The sequence below is a fragment of the Acipenser ruthenus genome, chromosome 49 (genome assembly GCF_902713425.1).
Source record: "Acipenser ruthenus chromosome 49, fAciRut3.2 maternal haplotype, whole genome shotgun sequence".
Lineage (NCBI taxonomy): Eukaryota > Metazoa > Chordata > Actinopteri > Acipenseriformes > Acipenseridae > Acipenser > Acipenser ruthenus.
In genome coordinates, this window is record NC_081237.1 from 2,866,857 (window position 1) to 2,885,697 (window position 18,841).

Genomic DNA, 18,841 nt, shown 5'->3' on the forward strand with positions numbered 1-18,841 from the left:
GTGTTGCTAATACGGGGTTAGCCGGTCCACAGAAAGGGAGCATTTTGACACACTTTTCCCACATGTTCTCTGTTTACCACCAACAAAAGCAGAATGAACTGTCTGGGTGGGATATTTGTTTATAATTAATACCAGATTCTGATATTAAATGAATAAATATAACACATTGTATAGGGTGTTATTTTTTACTTCACTCAATGCCAGAGCCAGAAAGTCTATTTGAGGAACAGAGGCTTTATACACAAAATAATCACCCGCCCACAATATAATGGGAGTCAATGGGGATAAGCTCCTGATAATATCAGTTTGGTTATTATCAATCAAATTTCAAGTCACTACACTACAGTACACTGTAGTAGACTACAGACTAAAAAATGAAGACTATTGTAATGAATACAAAAACTTGTACTATGTATGTGTGTGAGATATCTATCTATCTATCTATCTATCTATCTATACAATCACAGTGTTTTATGCTTATTTTACCAGTTTTTTAGTGAACAAAAATGCAGTTTTTGGTGTAATATATACTTTCTTCCTCTATCTAAAGTCAAACCCATTTCTAATATCACTTGTAATATGACTGGTACATCCTATGAGACAGTCACCATTGTAGATTCAGGAGTAGTCATTTAGTAAGAATGGTACATTAGCTGCCCATTTGATCCCATTCTCAAGTGGCTGGTTGCTCCCCTGTATTGAGAGTGCAGTGTGTGTGACCCCCCTCTCTCCCGGCAGAGGCACAGGAGACAGACCTCCTGAGCAGGGAGGGGAAAGGCTCGGCCCCCCTGCTCGGCTGGGCTCTGACCCTGCAGCAGCTGCGCGCTCTCTTCATCAAGAGGCTCCTGTACGCCCGCCGCAGCCGACGAGGATTCCTCGCCCAGGTACCCTCCGCGCGCCGCCAGCAACCAAAGCTGCACGTTACTCCAGTGTCTCTTCAGTCAAAGATCATAGAAATCAATCCCAAATGTATAGAGAGTTCTATACACTCTCCACTTCATTAGGACTAATGTGGGGTTGGGTCTCCGTGTCCTAATCAAAGTGTTCACACAACGTGACACAACCAGGGATCCATGCAATCATTCTTATTTCAGTTGGTGCAGAGAGGCAGGCAGGGGCTCGTGATGATGAATGCATTGTCCAAGTTCATCCCACACATGCTCAATAGGGTAGAGATCAGGGGATCGTGGAAGATGCCTAAAGTCTTGCCCCTCAAAGCATTTGAGCGGCAGATGGGTGAATTATTGTCTTGGACAGTAGCCATTAGGGTACAAGGGCAGCATTGTTGAGTGGACTTGATCTGCAACCATGCTTCAGTAAACTACGGAAAGCATTCAGACATCCAGGGTTATCGGAGGACCAGGGCATATCAAATCCAAATGTGACTGGGTGTATAGACCCCACAGTGCTGAATCCAGGGCTGGTTAAAAGTTCATGTTTAACTTTTGATGGTACTGTACGAGCTGGTCCTAATGAGCAAACAAGTCTAATTCACACACAAAGATGCCACCTGTGCTGAAACAATGGGCTATAGAGGGATGTAATTCATGTTGTTTGAAGTGAAGTGTGTGAATTACCAACCAGCCCTTCAAAGAGTGATTGGTTGGCTACTTTAATAGAAAGTAAAGGTATGGGGTCTATACACCCCGCACAGGGTCCTAATAAACTGACATGCTGTATTACTGGATTCGATGGTGGAGACCCCTGTATGAGTCATAATCTCAATGAAAAATTAGTTCAACTTTCAGCTTGCATAGTAATGCATAAAACATACTGGTGTGCAAGTAGCGATACAACTGCTTTGGATTAAAGATACTAACAAAGGTCAGGTGATTTCGGAACAGCATTTTGTAAAAAAAAAAAAAACACCTTGAAACCTTCAATGAGAAACACCAAGTTGATGTAAGGATGAACTTTAATTGCCCATCGTCTTGTTGTTTTTGGGTGGTTTGTAGATCGTTCTGCCAGCTGTGTTTGTGTGCGTCGCCCTGCTCTTCACCCTCATTGTCCCCCCGTTTGGGAAGTACCCCCCTCTGGAGCTGCAGCCCTGGATGTATGGAGATCAGTTCACCTTCTTCAGGTGAATCTTCGCTTCAGTCACTCCTATCAGTGGAGCTGCCTGTATGGGCGTGTGCCACTCTAGAGTCTTCCACACAAGCTGGCATGAAGTCACTTGGGATCTATCCACATGTTGTGACTTCTCCAGCCTGCCTGGAGTGCTGACAGGCGTATCAGGTTCTGGGGTATATGGAGGTTGATCTGTCATGCTTTGTTACATGTAGATGTACAGCAGTATGCACATGTATTAGAACACCCTATTGCTTCTGTTGTTTTGATTTGTTGTGCTTATGAAATCAAACCACTGGAACTGAAAATCTTGAACATTTGTCAAAAATAGGCAAATTAGTGATCTAATTGATCACCAATTGATGACTTACATATGCCACACTTGCAATTCATTTAAAGTAGTAAGAGAAAATGAACACATGGCCACAAATGGTAAAATGCATGAGACTTTTTAAAAGTTGTTTTAAGATGCGTAATTAAAACACAAAGTGGTCTAACATTTTGATTACTGACTGCAAATGTAAATTCTCACACCCTGAGGTTTCCATGCAGGTAGGTATGTACAGGATGGCAATGACTGCTCTTCAGTGTAAATTCTCATACCCTGAGGTTTCTATGCAGGTAGGTATATACAGGATAGCAATGACTGCTCTTCAGTTCTAGCTTCCTGCTGTAGAGGTATGTAGGCTAGATAACCCAAAGTGTCTTTGCATTTGTAAGCGCCAGCCCCATCTAGTGCACAGCAGTGCAATGGCAGTAAAGCAAACTTCAGCCAAAGGGGCTAATCCCAAGCTGGCGCTGCCTCATACTTCTGAAACATCACAGGGACTCGTCTAGCCGAAGTGACATTCATCTTTCACAGGCAACTAGAACTGAAGAGCATTTCCTGAACTCGTAGGCAAAGCAGCTTAACACAGACTTACCAGAAAATAAGAAATAAAGTCATTGCAATAAGATCAGTGTTGAAGACACTGAGAAAGACTTTGAATTGATGTTGTTTACATGTGTTTGTGATGATCCTCTGCACCTTTAACACAACGCTGTTGCCCTGCCAGTGATGACGCCCCAGAGGACCCAGGCAGTGGAGCCCTGCTCAGCGCCCTGCTAGGCTCGCCCGGGTTTGGAACCTGGTGCATGGCAGGGAAGGAGAGGGAGAGGGGGTGAGTCTGAGGAATCAGATCTAAACATCGCACAGGGATAAAAAGAAATCCGCGGTGGAAAGTTGGTGATGTCCACCTTCATTTGTTAAAATGGTCTCTGGGTTATAGTGGAGTCATCATTAAAAGTATCTCGCCAATGTGGTGAGGCAATTAAAAAGGCAAATGAATATTAGGCTGTATTGCAAAAAGTGTGGAATACAAGTCTAGAGGTTAAGATGATCCAATGCTCTAGTTAGACCCCACCTAGAATACTGTGTAGTTTCGGTCACCTCACTACAAAAAAGACATCATTGCACTCGAAGGTACAGAGAAGGGCAGCAAGGCTGATCCTAGGACTGAATGACATGAGCTATGAGGACTGGTTAAAATAATTAAATCTCGTCAGCCTAGAATATAGATAAAGTGAACCGAAGACACGATTTCAGATTTAGCACAGAGAGAACAAGAGGGCATAAGTGGAAGCTGAGTAAAATAAGTTTAGAACAAAAGGTAGGAAGCACTTTTTTAAAGAGTTAGACATGCGTGGAATAGCCGATCAGGTGAAGTAGCTGGAGAAGCACCTGAAAGTTGGGTCCATGTTTTAAAAAGCCGCATGGTCCATGTTTTAAAAAGCTGCGTGGTCCTTGTTTTAAAAAGCCGCGTGGTCCTTGTTTTAAAAAGCCGCGTGGTCCTTGTTTGCGCAGGGAGTCTGAGTGTGAGGGTGGAGTGGGAGAGTTTGTCATACCTCCTGTCCCTCCCTCTGTCATGGAGCTGCTCAGCGCAGGAAACTGGAGCCTGGACAACCCCTCCCCTTCCTGTGAGTGCAGCTCGGAGGAGACGCGCAGGATGCTGCCAGAGTGTCCGGAGGGAGCTGGGGGGCTGCCCCCCCCACAGGTCAGACACAACACAACATAGGAGATTGACTGCCCCACACAGGGATGAGCCTCGCCCCTCTCCCCTCTCCCCAACAAGAATTCCTTTCTTTAAAAGCCTTGGGAGATTCCTAAACTCCAGTATTTGTCTGCCAGTTAAGACAATCTCTCCACTACTTGTATGATATTAGGCAATGTTCTGTTAACTGGACCATTTGACCCTAATAATTGCACCCATTTTCAATATGTGCTTTTGGAACATTTTAAAATATGTTACAGCAAGGATAGCAGCACCATAATTCCAGATTTCGCAGCATAATCTAGGTACTCGCACAATGAAAAAAGGAAAACCAACATGCAGAAAATGTGTGTGATTACACTCTCCATTTAGCAAGCAATAGAGAATGTACAATTCTGGAAAAGTAACAAAGCAAAGGAACATACTGACATTTTGAATGGCTGATATCCCAAAGTTTAGTTATAGGTGTTTAGTGGCTGGTGTTTAGCAGTTGTAAACTTAAGCATGGACAAGTTTCACATTGACTCCCTCCCCCTCCCCCTCTGAACAGGTCAAAAGGATCACTGGAGACATCCTGCAGAACTTGACAGGACGCAACCTCTCAGACTACCTGGTGAAGACCTACTCCCAGATCCTCAGGAAAAGGTGAGCTTCTCGCATAACCAGCACTCCAGATACAGTTTTGGGTCCTTGAGTAATTTACAGTTTAGACACAGAGTAAAATGCAACACGACCTTGAGTTCATGAGTACTTTCAATAAACACTGTTCATACTTTATAGCAGCTTATGGGGTATGCATAACTACAGCCTTGCATTTTAACTGTAATGTTACTTTGAACTACTGTATAAAAACTTGGTCTTACTATAAAAACTAAAACAAAACTTATTCTTATTTGCTTTATTGATCACAAACAATATTGATCAAGAAACAGAACTTTTAATTCCAACGCTGCAGATGGAATATACTTAACAAAAGGCCTGCATGCACTTACTATATATTTATTTTTTTATTTTTTTAAACTACTGATACTGCACTAATGCAAATAAATAAATGATAATATTGTATTCCTTATTGATCGCCTTGCTATAATAATATAAATGATAATATTGTATTCCTTATTGATCGCCTTGCTATAATAATATAAAGCATCCCGACTGTCTGCAAACACAGAATATTTAATTTTATCATATAGATTTACCTTCCAAAAATGAGGTTGACAGATGGGTAAATTGGTAGGTTAGGTTGAGGGGGACTAAGGATCAAGAATTCAGTCACTTATTCACCCAATCACAATATAGACACAATAATCACCTGCCCACAATATACAAACGCGCATTACAAGTGATTGGATTCAACTGGCATTTTACGTTTTTTTAAATGAAACCCCAGACTTATTGGTCACTTTGTTTCTGGCAATTCCCAGACAGGCTAGAATGAACTGTCCTGACATTTCAGTGATCCATTCTCTAGCTCCCGCATGCAGTATATTCACAATTGACCATTGAGACACCAGGAACCAACCAAGTACAAGAAGCTGGATAACATGCAAACTCAAGCTGTGCAGAAAGATTGCACTGCGTATGCTTTACGCATTCCATTTAAATATGCGTAATTCATATATTTTCAATGTGTAAAACACCCAGTAAGCAGCAGGTAACGTTAACCTCTTGGCTGCAGCTGGATGAAAGAGCCAAGAGCCTTCCTGGAACGTGTGCTGAATGGCACACCCAGCCTTGTAGGACTTGTGGCAGCAATGGCTTGACTCTTCATATCAAACTGAAGACCTTGATAAATACAGTTTTGTTATTCTATATGAGGTCACTCTCAGCCAATCAAAATGCCGTATTTCTGAACATTCCAGTACATCTTATTATGCCAGAGGTCTTGTGCACAGTGGACTAGCTTTAGAAGCCATGGATGCACCATTAGCTGTGCATTGTGGTCTTTCCTTTTTAATGAAACCCTGCTTCATAAGAAATAAATATGTACAGTTGACCCTGTCTCTTACTGTAAGAGGTGTCTTCTTGTTTTGCACATAAACAAGATTTAAATGCTACACTTTGCTTCGCAGTCCTCTTTCCCACCCAAAGTGCTCGCCATAGAGACGGGATTAGTTGTTATGCTAGTTTCCTTGATTCTAATAGTTGTTCTGTCTCTCCCTTTTCAGCTTGAAAACCAAGAAATGGGTGAATGAGTTCCGGTGAGTGGCTGCAGGGTGGGGTTAACCCTGCGAGTGCTGGGGAGGTACACAGTGTCCAGTGTTGTCACACACCAGCATCCCTGTGGACAGACAGACGTTAAAAAAACAAGTCCTGCTGATTTTGGACCAACCTGGAGTTTGTAATTGATCTTATAAAATTGCACAGCTCCCGAAGTGAATTGCTTGTCAAGTAAATCAAGTAGTGTCTCTAAGTGCTACAAGACAGATCTGCCCAGGTTTGAACGTTTGTTAACCAATGAGATTGGTCCCTCTATTCTTGCCATTTTATAATGCTTAATGAGGAATGTGGAAATACAGAAAGAAACTAAAAAGACAGTGCTAAAGAATTGGTCATTGAAATTCATTTTTTTTCGGATTGTTAAATCCAGCGTTCCTGAGTGTTTAATAGTTGTGGATTAATGAGAATGTGTGTGTTGGCTCTGTAGGTACGGTGGATTCTCACTGGGGGCCCGCAGCTCTCAGGTTCTGCCATCAGTCCAGCAGGTGAACAAAACCGTGCGAGAGATCCGGGCTTACCTGCAGCTCACTGAGGTAGGAGCTCCCGTGACAGTGGAGGAGTCGAGTAATGATCCCCAATATTCAATATTAACCCCGAGTCCAATCGAGCGTTGTTTGAGCATGGTTGCAAATAAAAGTAAAATCCGTCTTGCCCACTTTACCAGGTTGAGGCCCTGCTGGCCTCTGCTAACCTGTGCCTCTGTGTCTCTGCTCTGTTCTCCAGGGGAGTTCTCTGGACAGACTGCTGGGAAACCTCACCAGGTTCATAACTGGCCTGGAGACACAGAGCATTGTGAAGGTGAGAGGAGGGGAGAGAGAGGAGGGAGAGAGAGAGGGATTGCATTTTCCTTTTTTTCCATGAGATTCTGTACTTCTCCTGGTTAATCTATATGATTCTCAAACATCCCAAAAAATAAAAACACTGCATCAAAGGGGACTTCAACAGTTCTAGTCTGTTCATTTATATCTACAGTCTTTTCTCCTTAAGACCAACTTCAAGGTACCAGAAAAGAAGAATTGTATTGTTATCAGGAGTCTATTCTGCATTGGTATTCTTGCACCTACAGCATTACTGAACATGTGTTGTACATAAACACAAACTGCGGTGGTAATTAAACATCTAGAAAACAAACCAGCATTTATAACATGCACACTACCAATACTGTATCCTATAAGAAATACTTTTTATTTTAAAAAGCAGCACATTCAAAAGAGTTAAAGTGTAATAATACAAACTTTTTACTGTGCTGGGTCGTTTTAAATGAAGGGTTAGACTAATTGTTCAGACTGTAGCCTGTACCAAACTGTGTGCAGCTCCTGATCTCACTGCTCGGATTCCACTTCAAACAGGCAAGTAAATATAACAAAATAAATACAGCAAAAAATTAAGGATCTGTCTCAATTCAATATATATTTTCATGATCCAGTATTCATTCATAATGGATATAGTGGAAGGTCTGGGTTACAACAAGAAGGGTTGCTTGTTAAATTGTATTGGGAGAACATGTGTGCTATCTTTGTTTTGAATGAGAATTTACTGGGTAGCAATACTCTTTGATTCAAGTTAGATTCCAGAATACCAATGGTGCATTATTTTTGTATTTATGGACAAACAGATACTTAGACATGACAAAGACTTCTCGTTAGGAAGTTTGCTTAAGATTTTATTTAATACAGTTGACTTCAGGAGATTACGCACTATTTAGCTGTAGATAGGTATTGGTTTAATTCTGTTTGCCTGTCCCTAATCCATGCATTCACTAGTGCCCTCCGTGGCGTTCATTCTCCTCCAGGTTTGGTTCAACAACAAGGGCTGGCACGCCATGGCATCCTTCATTAACATCATCAACAACGGCGTGCTGCGAGCTAGCCTGCCCCCTGGCACAGACCCCCGCCTCTACGGGATAACTGCTGTCAACCACCCCCTGAACCTGACCAGGGAGCAGCTCAGCGAAGTGGCGCTGTGAGTGAACACCCAAGATTGGGGGAAAAGAAAATAGTTCTAGCAGTGTCACCACAGATTTGAAGATCATCTTCCTTTTAAAATGACACTTTTTTTCTTACCTTTTTATTAACCCTAGCAGCAATATCACCGCTCTTCCTTTCAGTTTAACATCTTGTGGTTCTTTGCTTGTATTTTGTACATGAAGCAAAAGAGCCTCTGCTGCTGCTGCTGTAGCTTGCCTTCAGTGATCTGGCTGCATTTGGACCACATGACCACAGTGTTGTACTGTGACAAATCTCGAGATCCTGAATTAAACATTAAAACCAGCAAAGAACCAAAAGATCTGTGACACGGGAAAAAGAGAGTGAGCATTGCCAACCAAACCCTTTGAGAACTTCTTACCTTAATGGAATTTAATTGAGAGACTGTAAGTAAGCACTTTGAAAAAGTTGACTTTGTAGATGAAGATGAGCACGTTCTCGGATTGACGTGAAGGTTGAGCCCCTCTCTGTCTCTCTGTCTCCCAGGATGAACACCTCTGTGGATGTCCTGGTGTCGATCTGTGTGATCTTCGCCATGTCCTTCGTGCCGGCCAGCTTTGTGCTCTTCCTGATCGAGGAGCGGGTCAGCAAGGCCAAGCACCTGCAGTTTGTCAGCGGGGTGAAGCCCATCCTCTACTGGCTGGCCAACTTCTCCTGGGACATGGTGGGTGCCTTTCCCCTGCAGCCAGTCCGCAGCAATGTGGACACCTTGCCTACAGCACTGTCTTCAGGGCTTTGAATGCTGTCGGAATCGCTTTTGTTGTATTCCACAAGAATTATAAATATAACAAGTCTGTATATCCTGCAATATATTAACTCGGTACAGAAGCAGTATACCTGCGAGAAACCCTTCATCAACAAGCGAAAATGCAGCAAATAAACCAGCACTCCCAGTAAACCTTCAATATAAACCAGCACTCCCCATAGAACTTCAATATAAACCAGCACTCCCCATAGAACTTGGGTCGGCCAGGGTGTCCTCGGCTCCCTGCACACCAGCGACCCCTGTAGTCTGGCCGGGCGCCTGCGGGCTTGCCTGTAAGCTGCCCAGAGCTGCGTTGTCCTCTGATGTTGTAGCTCTGGGTTGGCTGCATGGCGGGCCTGCAGAGTGTAAAAAAAAAAAAAAAAAAAAACGGTCAGATGACGGCGCACGCTTCGGAGGACAGCGTGTGTTCGTCTTCACCGCTCCTGAGTCAGCGCAGGAGGTGAAGAAAAACGGGTAAAAACAATTGCTGACTACTAAATTAAAAAAATAAATAAATAAAATTTCAAACTTAATATTGAAAATAAACGAGCAATAAATAAATAAATAAGAAAAATCATAATACATAGATTGATAGACAGACCAATTCATAAATGAATTCATAACAATGCTAGTGTTGATGATGTTATTAATGGGTTGATTAAGGCTGATCAATACTCACTAACCTAACTTTGAAATAGGGATTCCAGACAATGTCATTTTATTGTTAAGGTGCAGGTGGGAGGATTAAGTTTGACTATTACAGTAAAATGAATTGATCGCTCTATTAGTTCTACCGTCGCAATTCAAATTGGTTTGATCTCAAAGGAAATAGACAGGACTGAAATAAAATTAAATGAAGTGGAGATAAAGTGCTGTTAACCGCTGTGCTCCCTGTCTCTCCGCAGTGTAATTACACTGTGCTGTTAACCGCTGTGCTCCCTGTCTCTCTCCGCAGTGTAATTACACTGTGCTGTTAACCGCTGTGCTCCCTGTCTCTCTACAGTGTAATTACACTGTGCTGTTAACCGCTGTGCTCCCTGTCTCTCTCCGCAGTGTAATTACACTGTGCTGTTAACCGCTGTGCTCCCTGTCTCTCTGCAGTGTAATTACACTGTGCTGTTAACCGCTGTGCTCCCTGTCTCTCTGCAGTGTAATTACAATGTGCTGTTAACCGCTGTGCTCCCTGTCTCTCTGCAGTGTAATTACACCGTGCCTGCGACTCTGGTGGTGATCATCTTCATCTGTTTCCAGCAGAAGTCCTACGTGTCTCCCACCAACCTGCCTGCTCTGGTGCTGCTGCTGTTTTTTTATGGGTAAGGGCTCCAGCTGGGTCGAGGGCAGTAGTAGTGTATGAATAAACACTCCTATGAGACAGCACAGGTCTTGTCTACTGTTGGAGATGTTCTTTGAAATCCGTTTCGAGAACTATTTCATTTATGTATTAGTGGTCCTGGAAGCTGTGGCTGTGGGCATATTCCTGCCAACAAGACCAGAATCTTGTGCCCATAATGGCATCTGACATAATCTGGAATACTGCAATACTGATGTCATTGCAGTGTCTGCATTTTTGCCATTTGGTAAATCTGAATTTTAATGTAATTTTATGTTACATTTTGGTTGTTAGTAAAATGTCTTTAAGAGAAGATTGAATCAAAACAGACTTAAAGAAAAACACACAGTCCTTAAAAATAGCTGTGCCTGTTGCCTGGCTACCTTCTTGCAGTACGGTCTGAACAAGACTCTAGAGAACTGCTTATCCAATTGGAATAAAACTTGATAGGGCATTGGTTGGTTATTGTGAGTATGGCAAATTGGTGATACATGGAGACTCCTGTCCATTCGTCTGTTTGATTTTCCCCAGTATTGTTCATTTTTGAGGTTGTCTTTCAATGACTCTCCCTGTGTCTGGTAGCTGGTCCATCACTCCTCTGATGTACCCGGCCTCCTTCCTGTTCAGCATCCCCAGCACCGCCTACGTGGTACTCACCTCACTGAACCTCTTCATCGGGATCAATGGCAGTGTGGCTACCTTCGTCCTGGAGCTCTTCACAGACAAGGTACTGACCCTGCCTAAATGATATACTCCACACTTTTAATGCCACTGGACTGTATATAAGAGAGTGTCTTTGTACAGTGAACTTGTGTTCAGTAACCTGTGGGTGGAAAATAACTGTCTGTGCTAATATGTTTCAGTGTCGAAAGGGGGAATGTAAGGTCAATGTTGGTGCATTAGCTCAACTATTGCAAAACTCAGAGCTCAGAAAGTGCAAAGATTATGTTGTAGGCAAAACTCTGCAAAATCTAGACAAAGCAGGAAGTAACAGGTGGCAAGAGTGTGATGAAAGTAATGTTCTGTGGAAATAACTAATCTAAGAAAAGGGAAAGTCGAATGTAGACATTGGAAGTAATTTTAGCACAGCATGCAAGCTTGTTTATCTGTCTGTGTAAATTTGGGAGTACACACAAGCGCTCAGAGAGACACACTTCCATTCTCCTCCCTGAACATCATGCCCAATGTGACTCCCAATGGGAAGGTAATAAGGCCGATTTACCCAACTATTGTTTAAACCATTTTAACATGTCTAATGTTAATCTCTTCTTATGCATGTGTGCTTTGAGACTCAATAAATGTAATACTGTTTGTCATAATTATACTTTATTAATTATAATTGATAATGACAGTAATTCATCAGTAGTGTAATTGTAAGAAATTAAAACCTCAACCTTCCAGCGCTGATGAAAGCATTAGCAGAAACATTTGTCTGCTCGACTTCACCCGAATCCCATCTACAGCTGTCTTGTTTGTTGTAATGAAGACCTGAAATGTTTCTATTGACGCTGTTGGTCTCCCCGGTACAGAATCTGAACGACGTCAATAACATCCTGAAGAAAGTCTTCCTGATCTTCCCCCACTTCTGCCTGGGCCGGGGGCTCATCGACATGGCCAAGAACCAGGCCATGGCCGACGCCTTCCAGAGATTCGGTGAGGCCTGCTCCCATCGCTGAATTACAGCCTTCCACACAGATAAAAGGCCACAGAACAGAATAAATATATATATATTAGAATGAATGTGCATATATATGTATAATATGTACCTAACTTTGAAAATACGTATATATTTGAAAAAAATTGAATACAAAATGGAAACTAGTATAGCATAGAAAGTCTAAAAAAGCACTCCAATCTGTTCCTTACAATTGTAGCTTGATTAAGTGTTAGATTCTAGGACTTGCAGTGATTATACAAGAAATACGTTCCTTTATATTGTCTGAGTCCTGGCCTGGCTTGTCGTGATGGGTTTGTTTTGTCGCCCCCTGCAGGTGCCAGTCAGACGCTGTCTCCTTTGTCGTGGGACTTCGTTGGGAAGAACCTGTTTGCCATGGCCGTGCAAGGGCTGGTCTTCTTCCTCTTCACAATCCTGCTGCAGTACAAGTTCTTCATTAACTTCAGGTACGCTGTCCTCCAAGAGGGAGCAAGCCAGGGGTTCCTATTCATTCCTGTTGGAAAAAATAATAATTCATCGGTACAAGATGACCAATACCAATGTTTGTTTGAGTAAGAAGACCCCAAAACTGGTGACCAAAATAAGAAAATCCATTTCACTGAAAAAAAAAAAAAAACATATCACACAATAATATGAGGAAGCTGTTAAAATCAGAATACCAAGTCAAGTGCCAAGGACGGTGAATCAGCAGTCTGAATAGCAGTCCTGAGCTTTCCACTGGAGCTCAATGATGTCAGTGTTTGAGATCAGTCTTAACAAAACACCCATATTGAAGTACTGCTGCCTTTACTATTTCACTCTTCCCTGAAGCTTCCTGCATTGGCAGATCTTCCATCAACAAATTTGCATGGGGCTTTCCCATAGGAAAAATGCCTGCTTACCACCAAACTGTCTATAAATGCTGAAATAATGAAATAATAGTCTTTCAGACAAAGACTCGCTGTGTTTTTGCCCACTAGTTTTTTGCATACCTAAGGTTGGCTATGGTGAGGAAAGCTGGCATGAACAGCTTTAGTTAATCCTAGTCCGTCAAACTGATGTAGATGGTAGAGGTAGATGATGAAATGATGAAACTTTGCATGGACATTTATTCCATTAATATAACTGATCACACTGTGAAGGCTACATTGACCTACATGTTCATATTACTGACACACAATTGGTTGTTTTAATGGCTTATTATTAAAGGCTATATCTTTGGAAATGCTTGTCTGGATTCAATCGCTTTGTCATCAGGTAGGAATGTTATAATCTTGGTTTCTAATAGTTTTGAATGATTATTTTTCTTAATAAAATGTTTTTTAAGAATAGGCTGCTGGTAGATTGCACCATGTTGGTTTCTTGGAGGTCTGTTAACAAAGGTGTAAACGTGGGACTGCAGATGATGGCCTTGATTCTAAATACAGGGCAGTGAAATGTGTACCTGTTCGTCAGTGATTTGGGAGTCCCTCCCCCTAGGCCCTTCTCTGTGAAGCTGCCCCCTGTTGGTCAGGAGGATGAAGACGTGGCCCGAGAGAGAGAGAGGGTCAAGAGCGGCCGAGCGAAGGGGGATATCCTAGAGGTGAAGGAGTTGACCAAGGTGAGGGGACTGTTTGGGGCTGTGGTATTCAAATAAACACATTCCTGTTTCATTCAAGTAGGTAACTTCAGACTTCATCTATGTGTTTAAAACTTCTTTAATTTGAGATTGCTAGTGTTGCAAATTGTTGCTCTGTGTGTGTAACAGCGCCCCCTGTGTTTCCCAGGTGTATAGGCTGCAGAGGAAGCCCGCTGTGGACAGGCTGTGTCTGGGGATCCCACGAGGGGAGGTGAGTGCAAGCAAGGACACACACCATCATTCACTCACATTATGGAACTGTCACACTGCCACTACTCACTGAAGTCAAGGATACTATGTGATTATTATTATTGTTATTATTATTATTATTATTATTATTATTATTATTATTATTATTATTATTATTATTATTTGTTCATTTAGCAGATGCCTTTTTCCAAGGCGACTTACAGAGACTAGGGTGTGTGAACTATTAGCTGCAGTGTCACTTACAACAATGTCTTCACCAGAAAGATGGAACACAAGGAGGTTAAGTGACTTGCTCAGGGTCACACAGTGAGTCAGTGAGTGAGCTGGGATTTGAACCGGGGACCTCCTGGTTACAAGCCCTTTTCTTTAACCACTGGACCACACAGCCTCCTATACAGTAGTGTGCAAATATTAGAACACCTTGGTCAGTAATCGGTGATATAGAAACAATAGGCACTCGTGTGTGAAAATGTTAGACCACTTTGTGCTTTAATCAGGCATCTTAAAATCTAAAAAGTCTCCTGCATTTTACCATTTGTGGTTATGTGTTCCTTTTCTCTTACTATTTTAAATGACTTGTGTGGCCTATTAAAGTCATCAATTAAATTAGACAATCACGAACTTACCTATTTTGACAATTTTTCAAGATTTTCAGTTCCAGTGGTTTGATTTCGTACACACACCAAATCAAAACCAAAGCAGTGGACTGTTCTAATACATTTGCACAGGACTGTACATATCAGAGTATCTCAAGGGTGATCTAATCTAGTCAAGAAACACCAAGATGTAACGTCAGCGAGAGCTCTACATGGGGTGAATGAGGTAACAAATGTTGTCAAAAGCACCATAACTCTACGATTGGATCATTTTGAATTTGAGAGTGCAGTAGCTTCTTATACTTCACATGGTGCTCATTTGCTTGTACCAGCCTCTAGCAGAGACTCACTAAAGTTGTCTGCAGAGAGAGGTGTTACACGTTTGGCAACTGACCAGGTCTCCTTGCATAGACCGCTTCTACTCATCCAGGCTGAAAGCTGGTAGAGGAGGTGGAGAGGCCAGAGAGCTTTTTATTTCCAGAGCTCGTTAGCTTTTAAGTCCCTTTTTCTAGTCCATTGTGACTGCACGTTGTGTCTGTGTTGCAGTGTTTCGGGTTGCTGGGTGTCAATGGAGCTGGGAAGACGTCCACATTCCGCATGCTGACTGGAGACACCACAGTCAGCAGTGGAGAGGCCTTCCTGAACGGGTGCAGGTGAGCAAGCCCATGCTACCCAGCAAAACATCTAGAATTACAGCAAAGAAAACCGGAAACAATTTCAGAGCTGAAAAGAGTCCTACACTAAAAGTGTCAAGGAAAGCAAAATGTGCACATCCCAAAACATGAAAACACACCCGCATGAACAGTGAGAGGGCCAGTGATAACACTGCAGAGCTAACCAGTGGCATTACAAGGATTTCCTATAGAAACAGAGACACGCTGTACAGCCCAAAATAAACAGGGGCTCTTTCTATTATCACTGGTTCAGCCCAAGACATACACCTCTGGCCAAAAGTTTTGCATCTCCCTATATAATTAACAAATTTTGCTTCATAAAGTCGAATGATCCCTGCTGAATAATGTTGAATTGTTAACATACGTACCGCTTTGTAGTTTTCCATATATTTTACGAAAAACTGACAAATTAAACAATGTGAAATTTCGAAATCTTACATGAAATACTGTACGACTATTATGGCTTCCGGTAGACTTTTGCGATATATAATTTGGTAGTTTTACACAATGGTAAATAAACATTGTTTCTCATTTATGCCACAAATGTTTACATTATATATAAATACGTTATCAGTATGAACACTGTAGCTACACAGACTCATTTGAAGATACTGCACGGTAATCTGTATATTCTTACAAGGCTATTTGGAGTCGGTACAGAGCTCATCACTTGCAGGTCAGCTGGATTTAAGCTAGAAGTGTATTCAGTGTAAAGTCTTTTTGAAATTCCTCTATTCAAATATCTCCATAAAGTCAAAACTTTACGTCCATCTTAAAATATTAGGTATTTTGTGAACATCAGCGTTTTGAAAATAGTTTGTTTTAAATGCTAAACGCTGTGCTACACTAAAAAATCTGGGTAATGACTTTTTATGACATCATGGAAATGTAGTTACATGCATGGTTATCTAAGATTACAGAACTATCCGAAAACAACTAAGGTGCTTGTAGGAGCTCTAAATGATCAACCTCTTGAGTTATTTGATTTCTTTTTAGAAAAAAAAACAGGTGTTAACAGCCCTGTGGTAAATGTTTTTGATGTTGTATTTTGCAGTCCGTGTGTGAAGGTTGATACACACTAACAGTGGCTCTGTGTGCTTGGCAGTGTCCTGACGAATCTGCAGGCTGTGCACCAGCACATGGGATACTGCCCGCAGTTCGACGCCATCAATGACCTGCTGACCGGCCGAGAGCACCTGGAGTTCTACGCACGACTGAGAGGTCTGCAAGAGGAAGATGTGAGCAAGGTACAGCTCCACAGCAAGGGTACCGCGCTGTCAGAGAGGAGCACAGGCAGGCTGTGAGCAAGGTACAGCTCCACAGCAAGGGTACCGCGCTGTCAGAGAGGAGCACAGGGAGGCTGTGAGCAAGGTACAGCTCCACAGCAAGGGTACCGCGCTGTCAGAGAGGAGCACAGGGAGGCTGTGAGCAAGGTACAGCTCCACAGCAAGGGTACCGCGCTGTCAGAGAGGAGCAAGGCTGTGAGCAAGGTACAGCTCCACAGCAAGGGTACCGCGCTGTCAGAGAGGAGCACAGGGAGGCTGTGAGCAAGGTACAGCTCCACAGCAAGGGTACCACGCTGTCAGAGAGGAGCACAGGGAGGCTGTGAGCAAGGTACAGCTCCACAGCAAGGGTACCACGCTGTCAGAGGAGCAAGGCTGTGAGCAAGGTACAGCTCCACAGCAAGGGTACCACGCTGTCAGAGAGGAGCAAGGCTGTGAGCAAGGCACAGCTCCACAGCAAGGGTACCGCGCTGTCAGAGAGGAGCACAGGGAGGCTGTGAGCAAGGTACAGCTCCACAGCAAGGGTACCACGCTGTCAGAGAGGAGCAAGGCTGTGAGCAAGGCACAGCTCCACAGCAAGGGTACCGCGCTGTCAGAGAGGAGCACAGGGAGGCTGTGAGCAAGGTACAGCTCCACTGCAAGGGTACCCAATGAATCCATAGAAGTGGAGCACCTTACTTTCATTGCAAACATCTTGCCTTGCTCTTAAAATTCAATAGAATTCACAGCTGCTTTGGGTGTTTTTGCTGTAAATGGTGTTTCAACTTTGAAGGTTTGAGGCAATCGACAGCAATTCCAAGCAGTTCAAGACCATCTTCCTTTGTAACGCAAACAAATCCAAACTGAATATATTCTGTCTTCCACAGTGTGATTCTGATTCCTTCAGTAAGAGGAGTTGTGTTTTACGGGCAGTGATTGAAGTACTTCTGCTTTCATTGTGTTCAGTGTCATTTCTCAGACGTTTGAGAAACCGTCCCATAATTACTGTACTGACTGCACATGCAACGTGACCCTGCCTGTAAAGGGAAGCGGGAGCCGTATATTTAGGTAGGGGGAGAAAAAAATATCAAAAACTTCTACGGAAAAAGCATACTTTGCATAAATCCTTATTTATTTATGTATATATTTAAATTCATTTAAAACGTTGTTATAATTAAGTGCATTAATACAGTTGTCTATTTTGTTCTCCTTAGGGGCCCCCCCCATGTTTTTTGTATAATGGTACATACTGTTGGCGCAGGTATGAGCTGGCTTCAGTGTTCCAGTCAAATAATCCCAGTTTGGGAACCCCTGACAAAAACAAGTTACAATGGACACTTCCTGGCCATGTGGGGCTGCATGTCTCTCTCTTTTTTGCATTCACACAGATGCCCTTGCCCCATTGCCCTCCCCAGGATTTGGCCAACTTGTCCTGTAATGACTATTAAAACCATTGTCTTCATGTGTGACTCCTGTTCCTGTAGGTGGCACTGTGGGGCATCAGGAAGCTGGGTCTGGTGCAGTATGCAGAGCGGCCTGCTGGGAAATACAGCGGGGGAAACAAACGCAAGCTGTCCACAGCCATCTCCCTGATTGGAGCCCCGCCTGTTGTCTTCCTGGTGAGTCTGCTGAGGCAGGGGCAGGCTGGAGCCGATGCACTGCTCAGAGCTCAGCTCGGAGATCTCTTATATCTACCTAGAAGTACTTGGCATTCCTGTGTACAGAGATCTCATGTTTCTGGGTCAGATCAAATCTATTTCATTTACAATTCCCGCCCCCCCTTCTCTGCAGGATGAGCCCACGACCGGCATGGATCCCAAGGCCAGGAGATTCCTGTGGACCTGCATCCTGAATGTCATCAGAGAGGGCCGCTCCGTTATCCTCACCTCCCACAGGTAGTGATGAGAAGTGTGTCCAGTTCAGTGCAGGAGACTGATTCAAACTCTGACACCTATTCCCTAATATACCTACAAGGAATGCGTCTAACAGTGAATACCTTGCCTTGTCATGCCCTGTCAGTCTGGGTTTCTGGGTCTCCCATGGTGTGCATCTGTCCCCAACCCCAGTCTACCGGCATTTAAACAGGGAATTATTGTTACCGATTCAACACTTATCATTGTTTATCCCTCACAGAAAACACTGCAGGAATTACATATAGATTTGCAGGGGAAATTAGAAATCTGTAACTTATGGTGTTGGGTACTTTCTTAACATCTCACAAAAATGTCAGCTTCCCAACAAGATCAAAACGTGGTCAGATAGAGGCAGCGGGTCACACTTTTACAACCTTACATTAATCAATATGCAAAGGCACTGGAAAGGGTAATAAAACGCAAGCAGTGTGTTAGGATCCCAGATTGACACTGCTCTCTCTCTCTCTCTCTCTCGCTCTCTCTCTCTCTCTCTCTCTCTCTCTCTCTCTCTCTCTCTCTCTCTCTCTCTCTCTCTCT

The 18,841-nt window shown here is 43.1% G+C and overlaps 1 protein-coding gene across 3 annotated transcripts in view; it reads left to right on the top strand.

Annotated features, from left to right (window-relative positions):
- LOC131721828 (phospholipid-transporting ATPase ABCA1-like) overlaps positions 1 to 18,841 on the top strand; it is a 50,997-nt gene that overhangs the window by 29,454 nt on the left and 2,702 nt on the right. For 2 of the 3 annotated variants that reach the window (XM_059014805.1, XM_059014806.1), the window contains 20 exons: positions 739 to 884; positions 1,956 to 2,080; positions 3,123 to 3,227; positions 3,911 to 4,100; positions 4,648 to 4,742; positions 6,266 to 6,298; positions 6,745 to 6,850; positions 7,041 to 7,115; positions 8,110 to 8,279; positions 8,789 to 8,966; positions 10,245 to 10,360; positions 10,960 to 11,104; positions 11,907 to 12,030; positions 12,369 to 12,498; positions 13,511 to 13,631; positions 13,798 to 13,860; positions 15,002 to 15,108; positions 16,235 to 16,376; positions 17,876 to 18,010; positions 18,183 to 18,286. In XM_059014805.1, coding sequence (XP_058870788.1) covers positions 739 to 884; positions 1,956 to 2,080; positions 3,123 to 3,227; positions 3,911 to 4,100; positions 4,648 to 4,742; positions 6,266 to 6,298; positions 6,745 to 6,850; positions 7,041 to 7,115; positions 8,110 to 8,279; positions 8,789 to 8,966; positions 10,245 to 10,360; positions 10,960 to 11,104; positions 11,907 to 12,030; positions 12,369 to 12,498; positions 13,511 to 13,631; positions 13,798 to 13,860; positions 15,002 to 15,108; positions 16,235 to 16,376; positions 17,876 to 18,010; positions 18,183 to 18,286 — 2,410 coding nt within the window. Of the gene's footprint in view, positions 1 to 738; positions 885 to 1,955; positions 2,081 to 3,122; positions 3,228 to 3,910; positions 4,101 to 4,647; positions 4,743 to 6,265; positions 6,299 to 6,744; positions 6,851 to 7,040; positions 7,116 to 8,109; positions 8,280 to 8,788; positions 8,967 to 10,244; positions 10,361 to 10,959; positions 11,105 to 11,906; positions 12,031 to 12,368; positions 12,499 to 13,458; positions 13,632 to 13,797; positions 13,861 to 15,001; positions 15,109 to 16,234; positions 16,377 to 17,875; positions 18,011 to 18,182; positions 18,287 to 18,841 lie in introns of those variants that run through there. The other variant, XM_059014807.1, reaches the window with a different exon arrangement.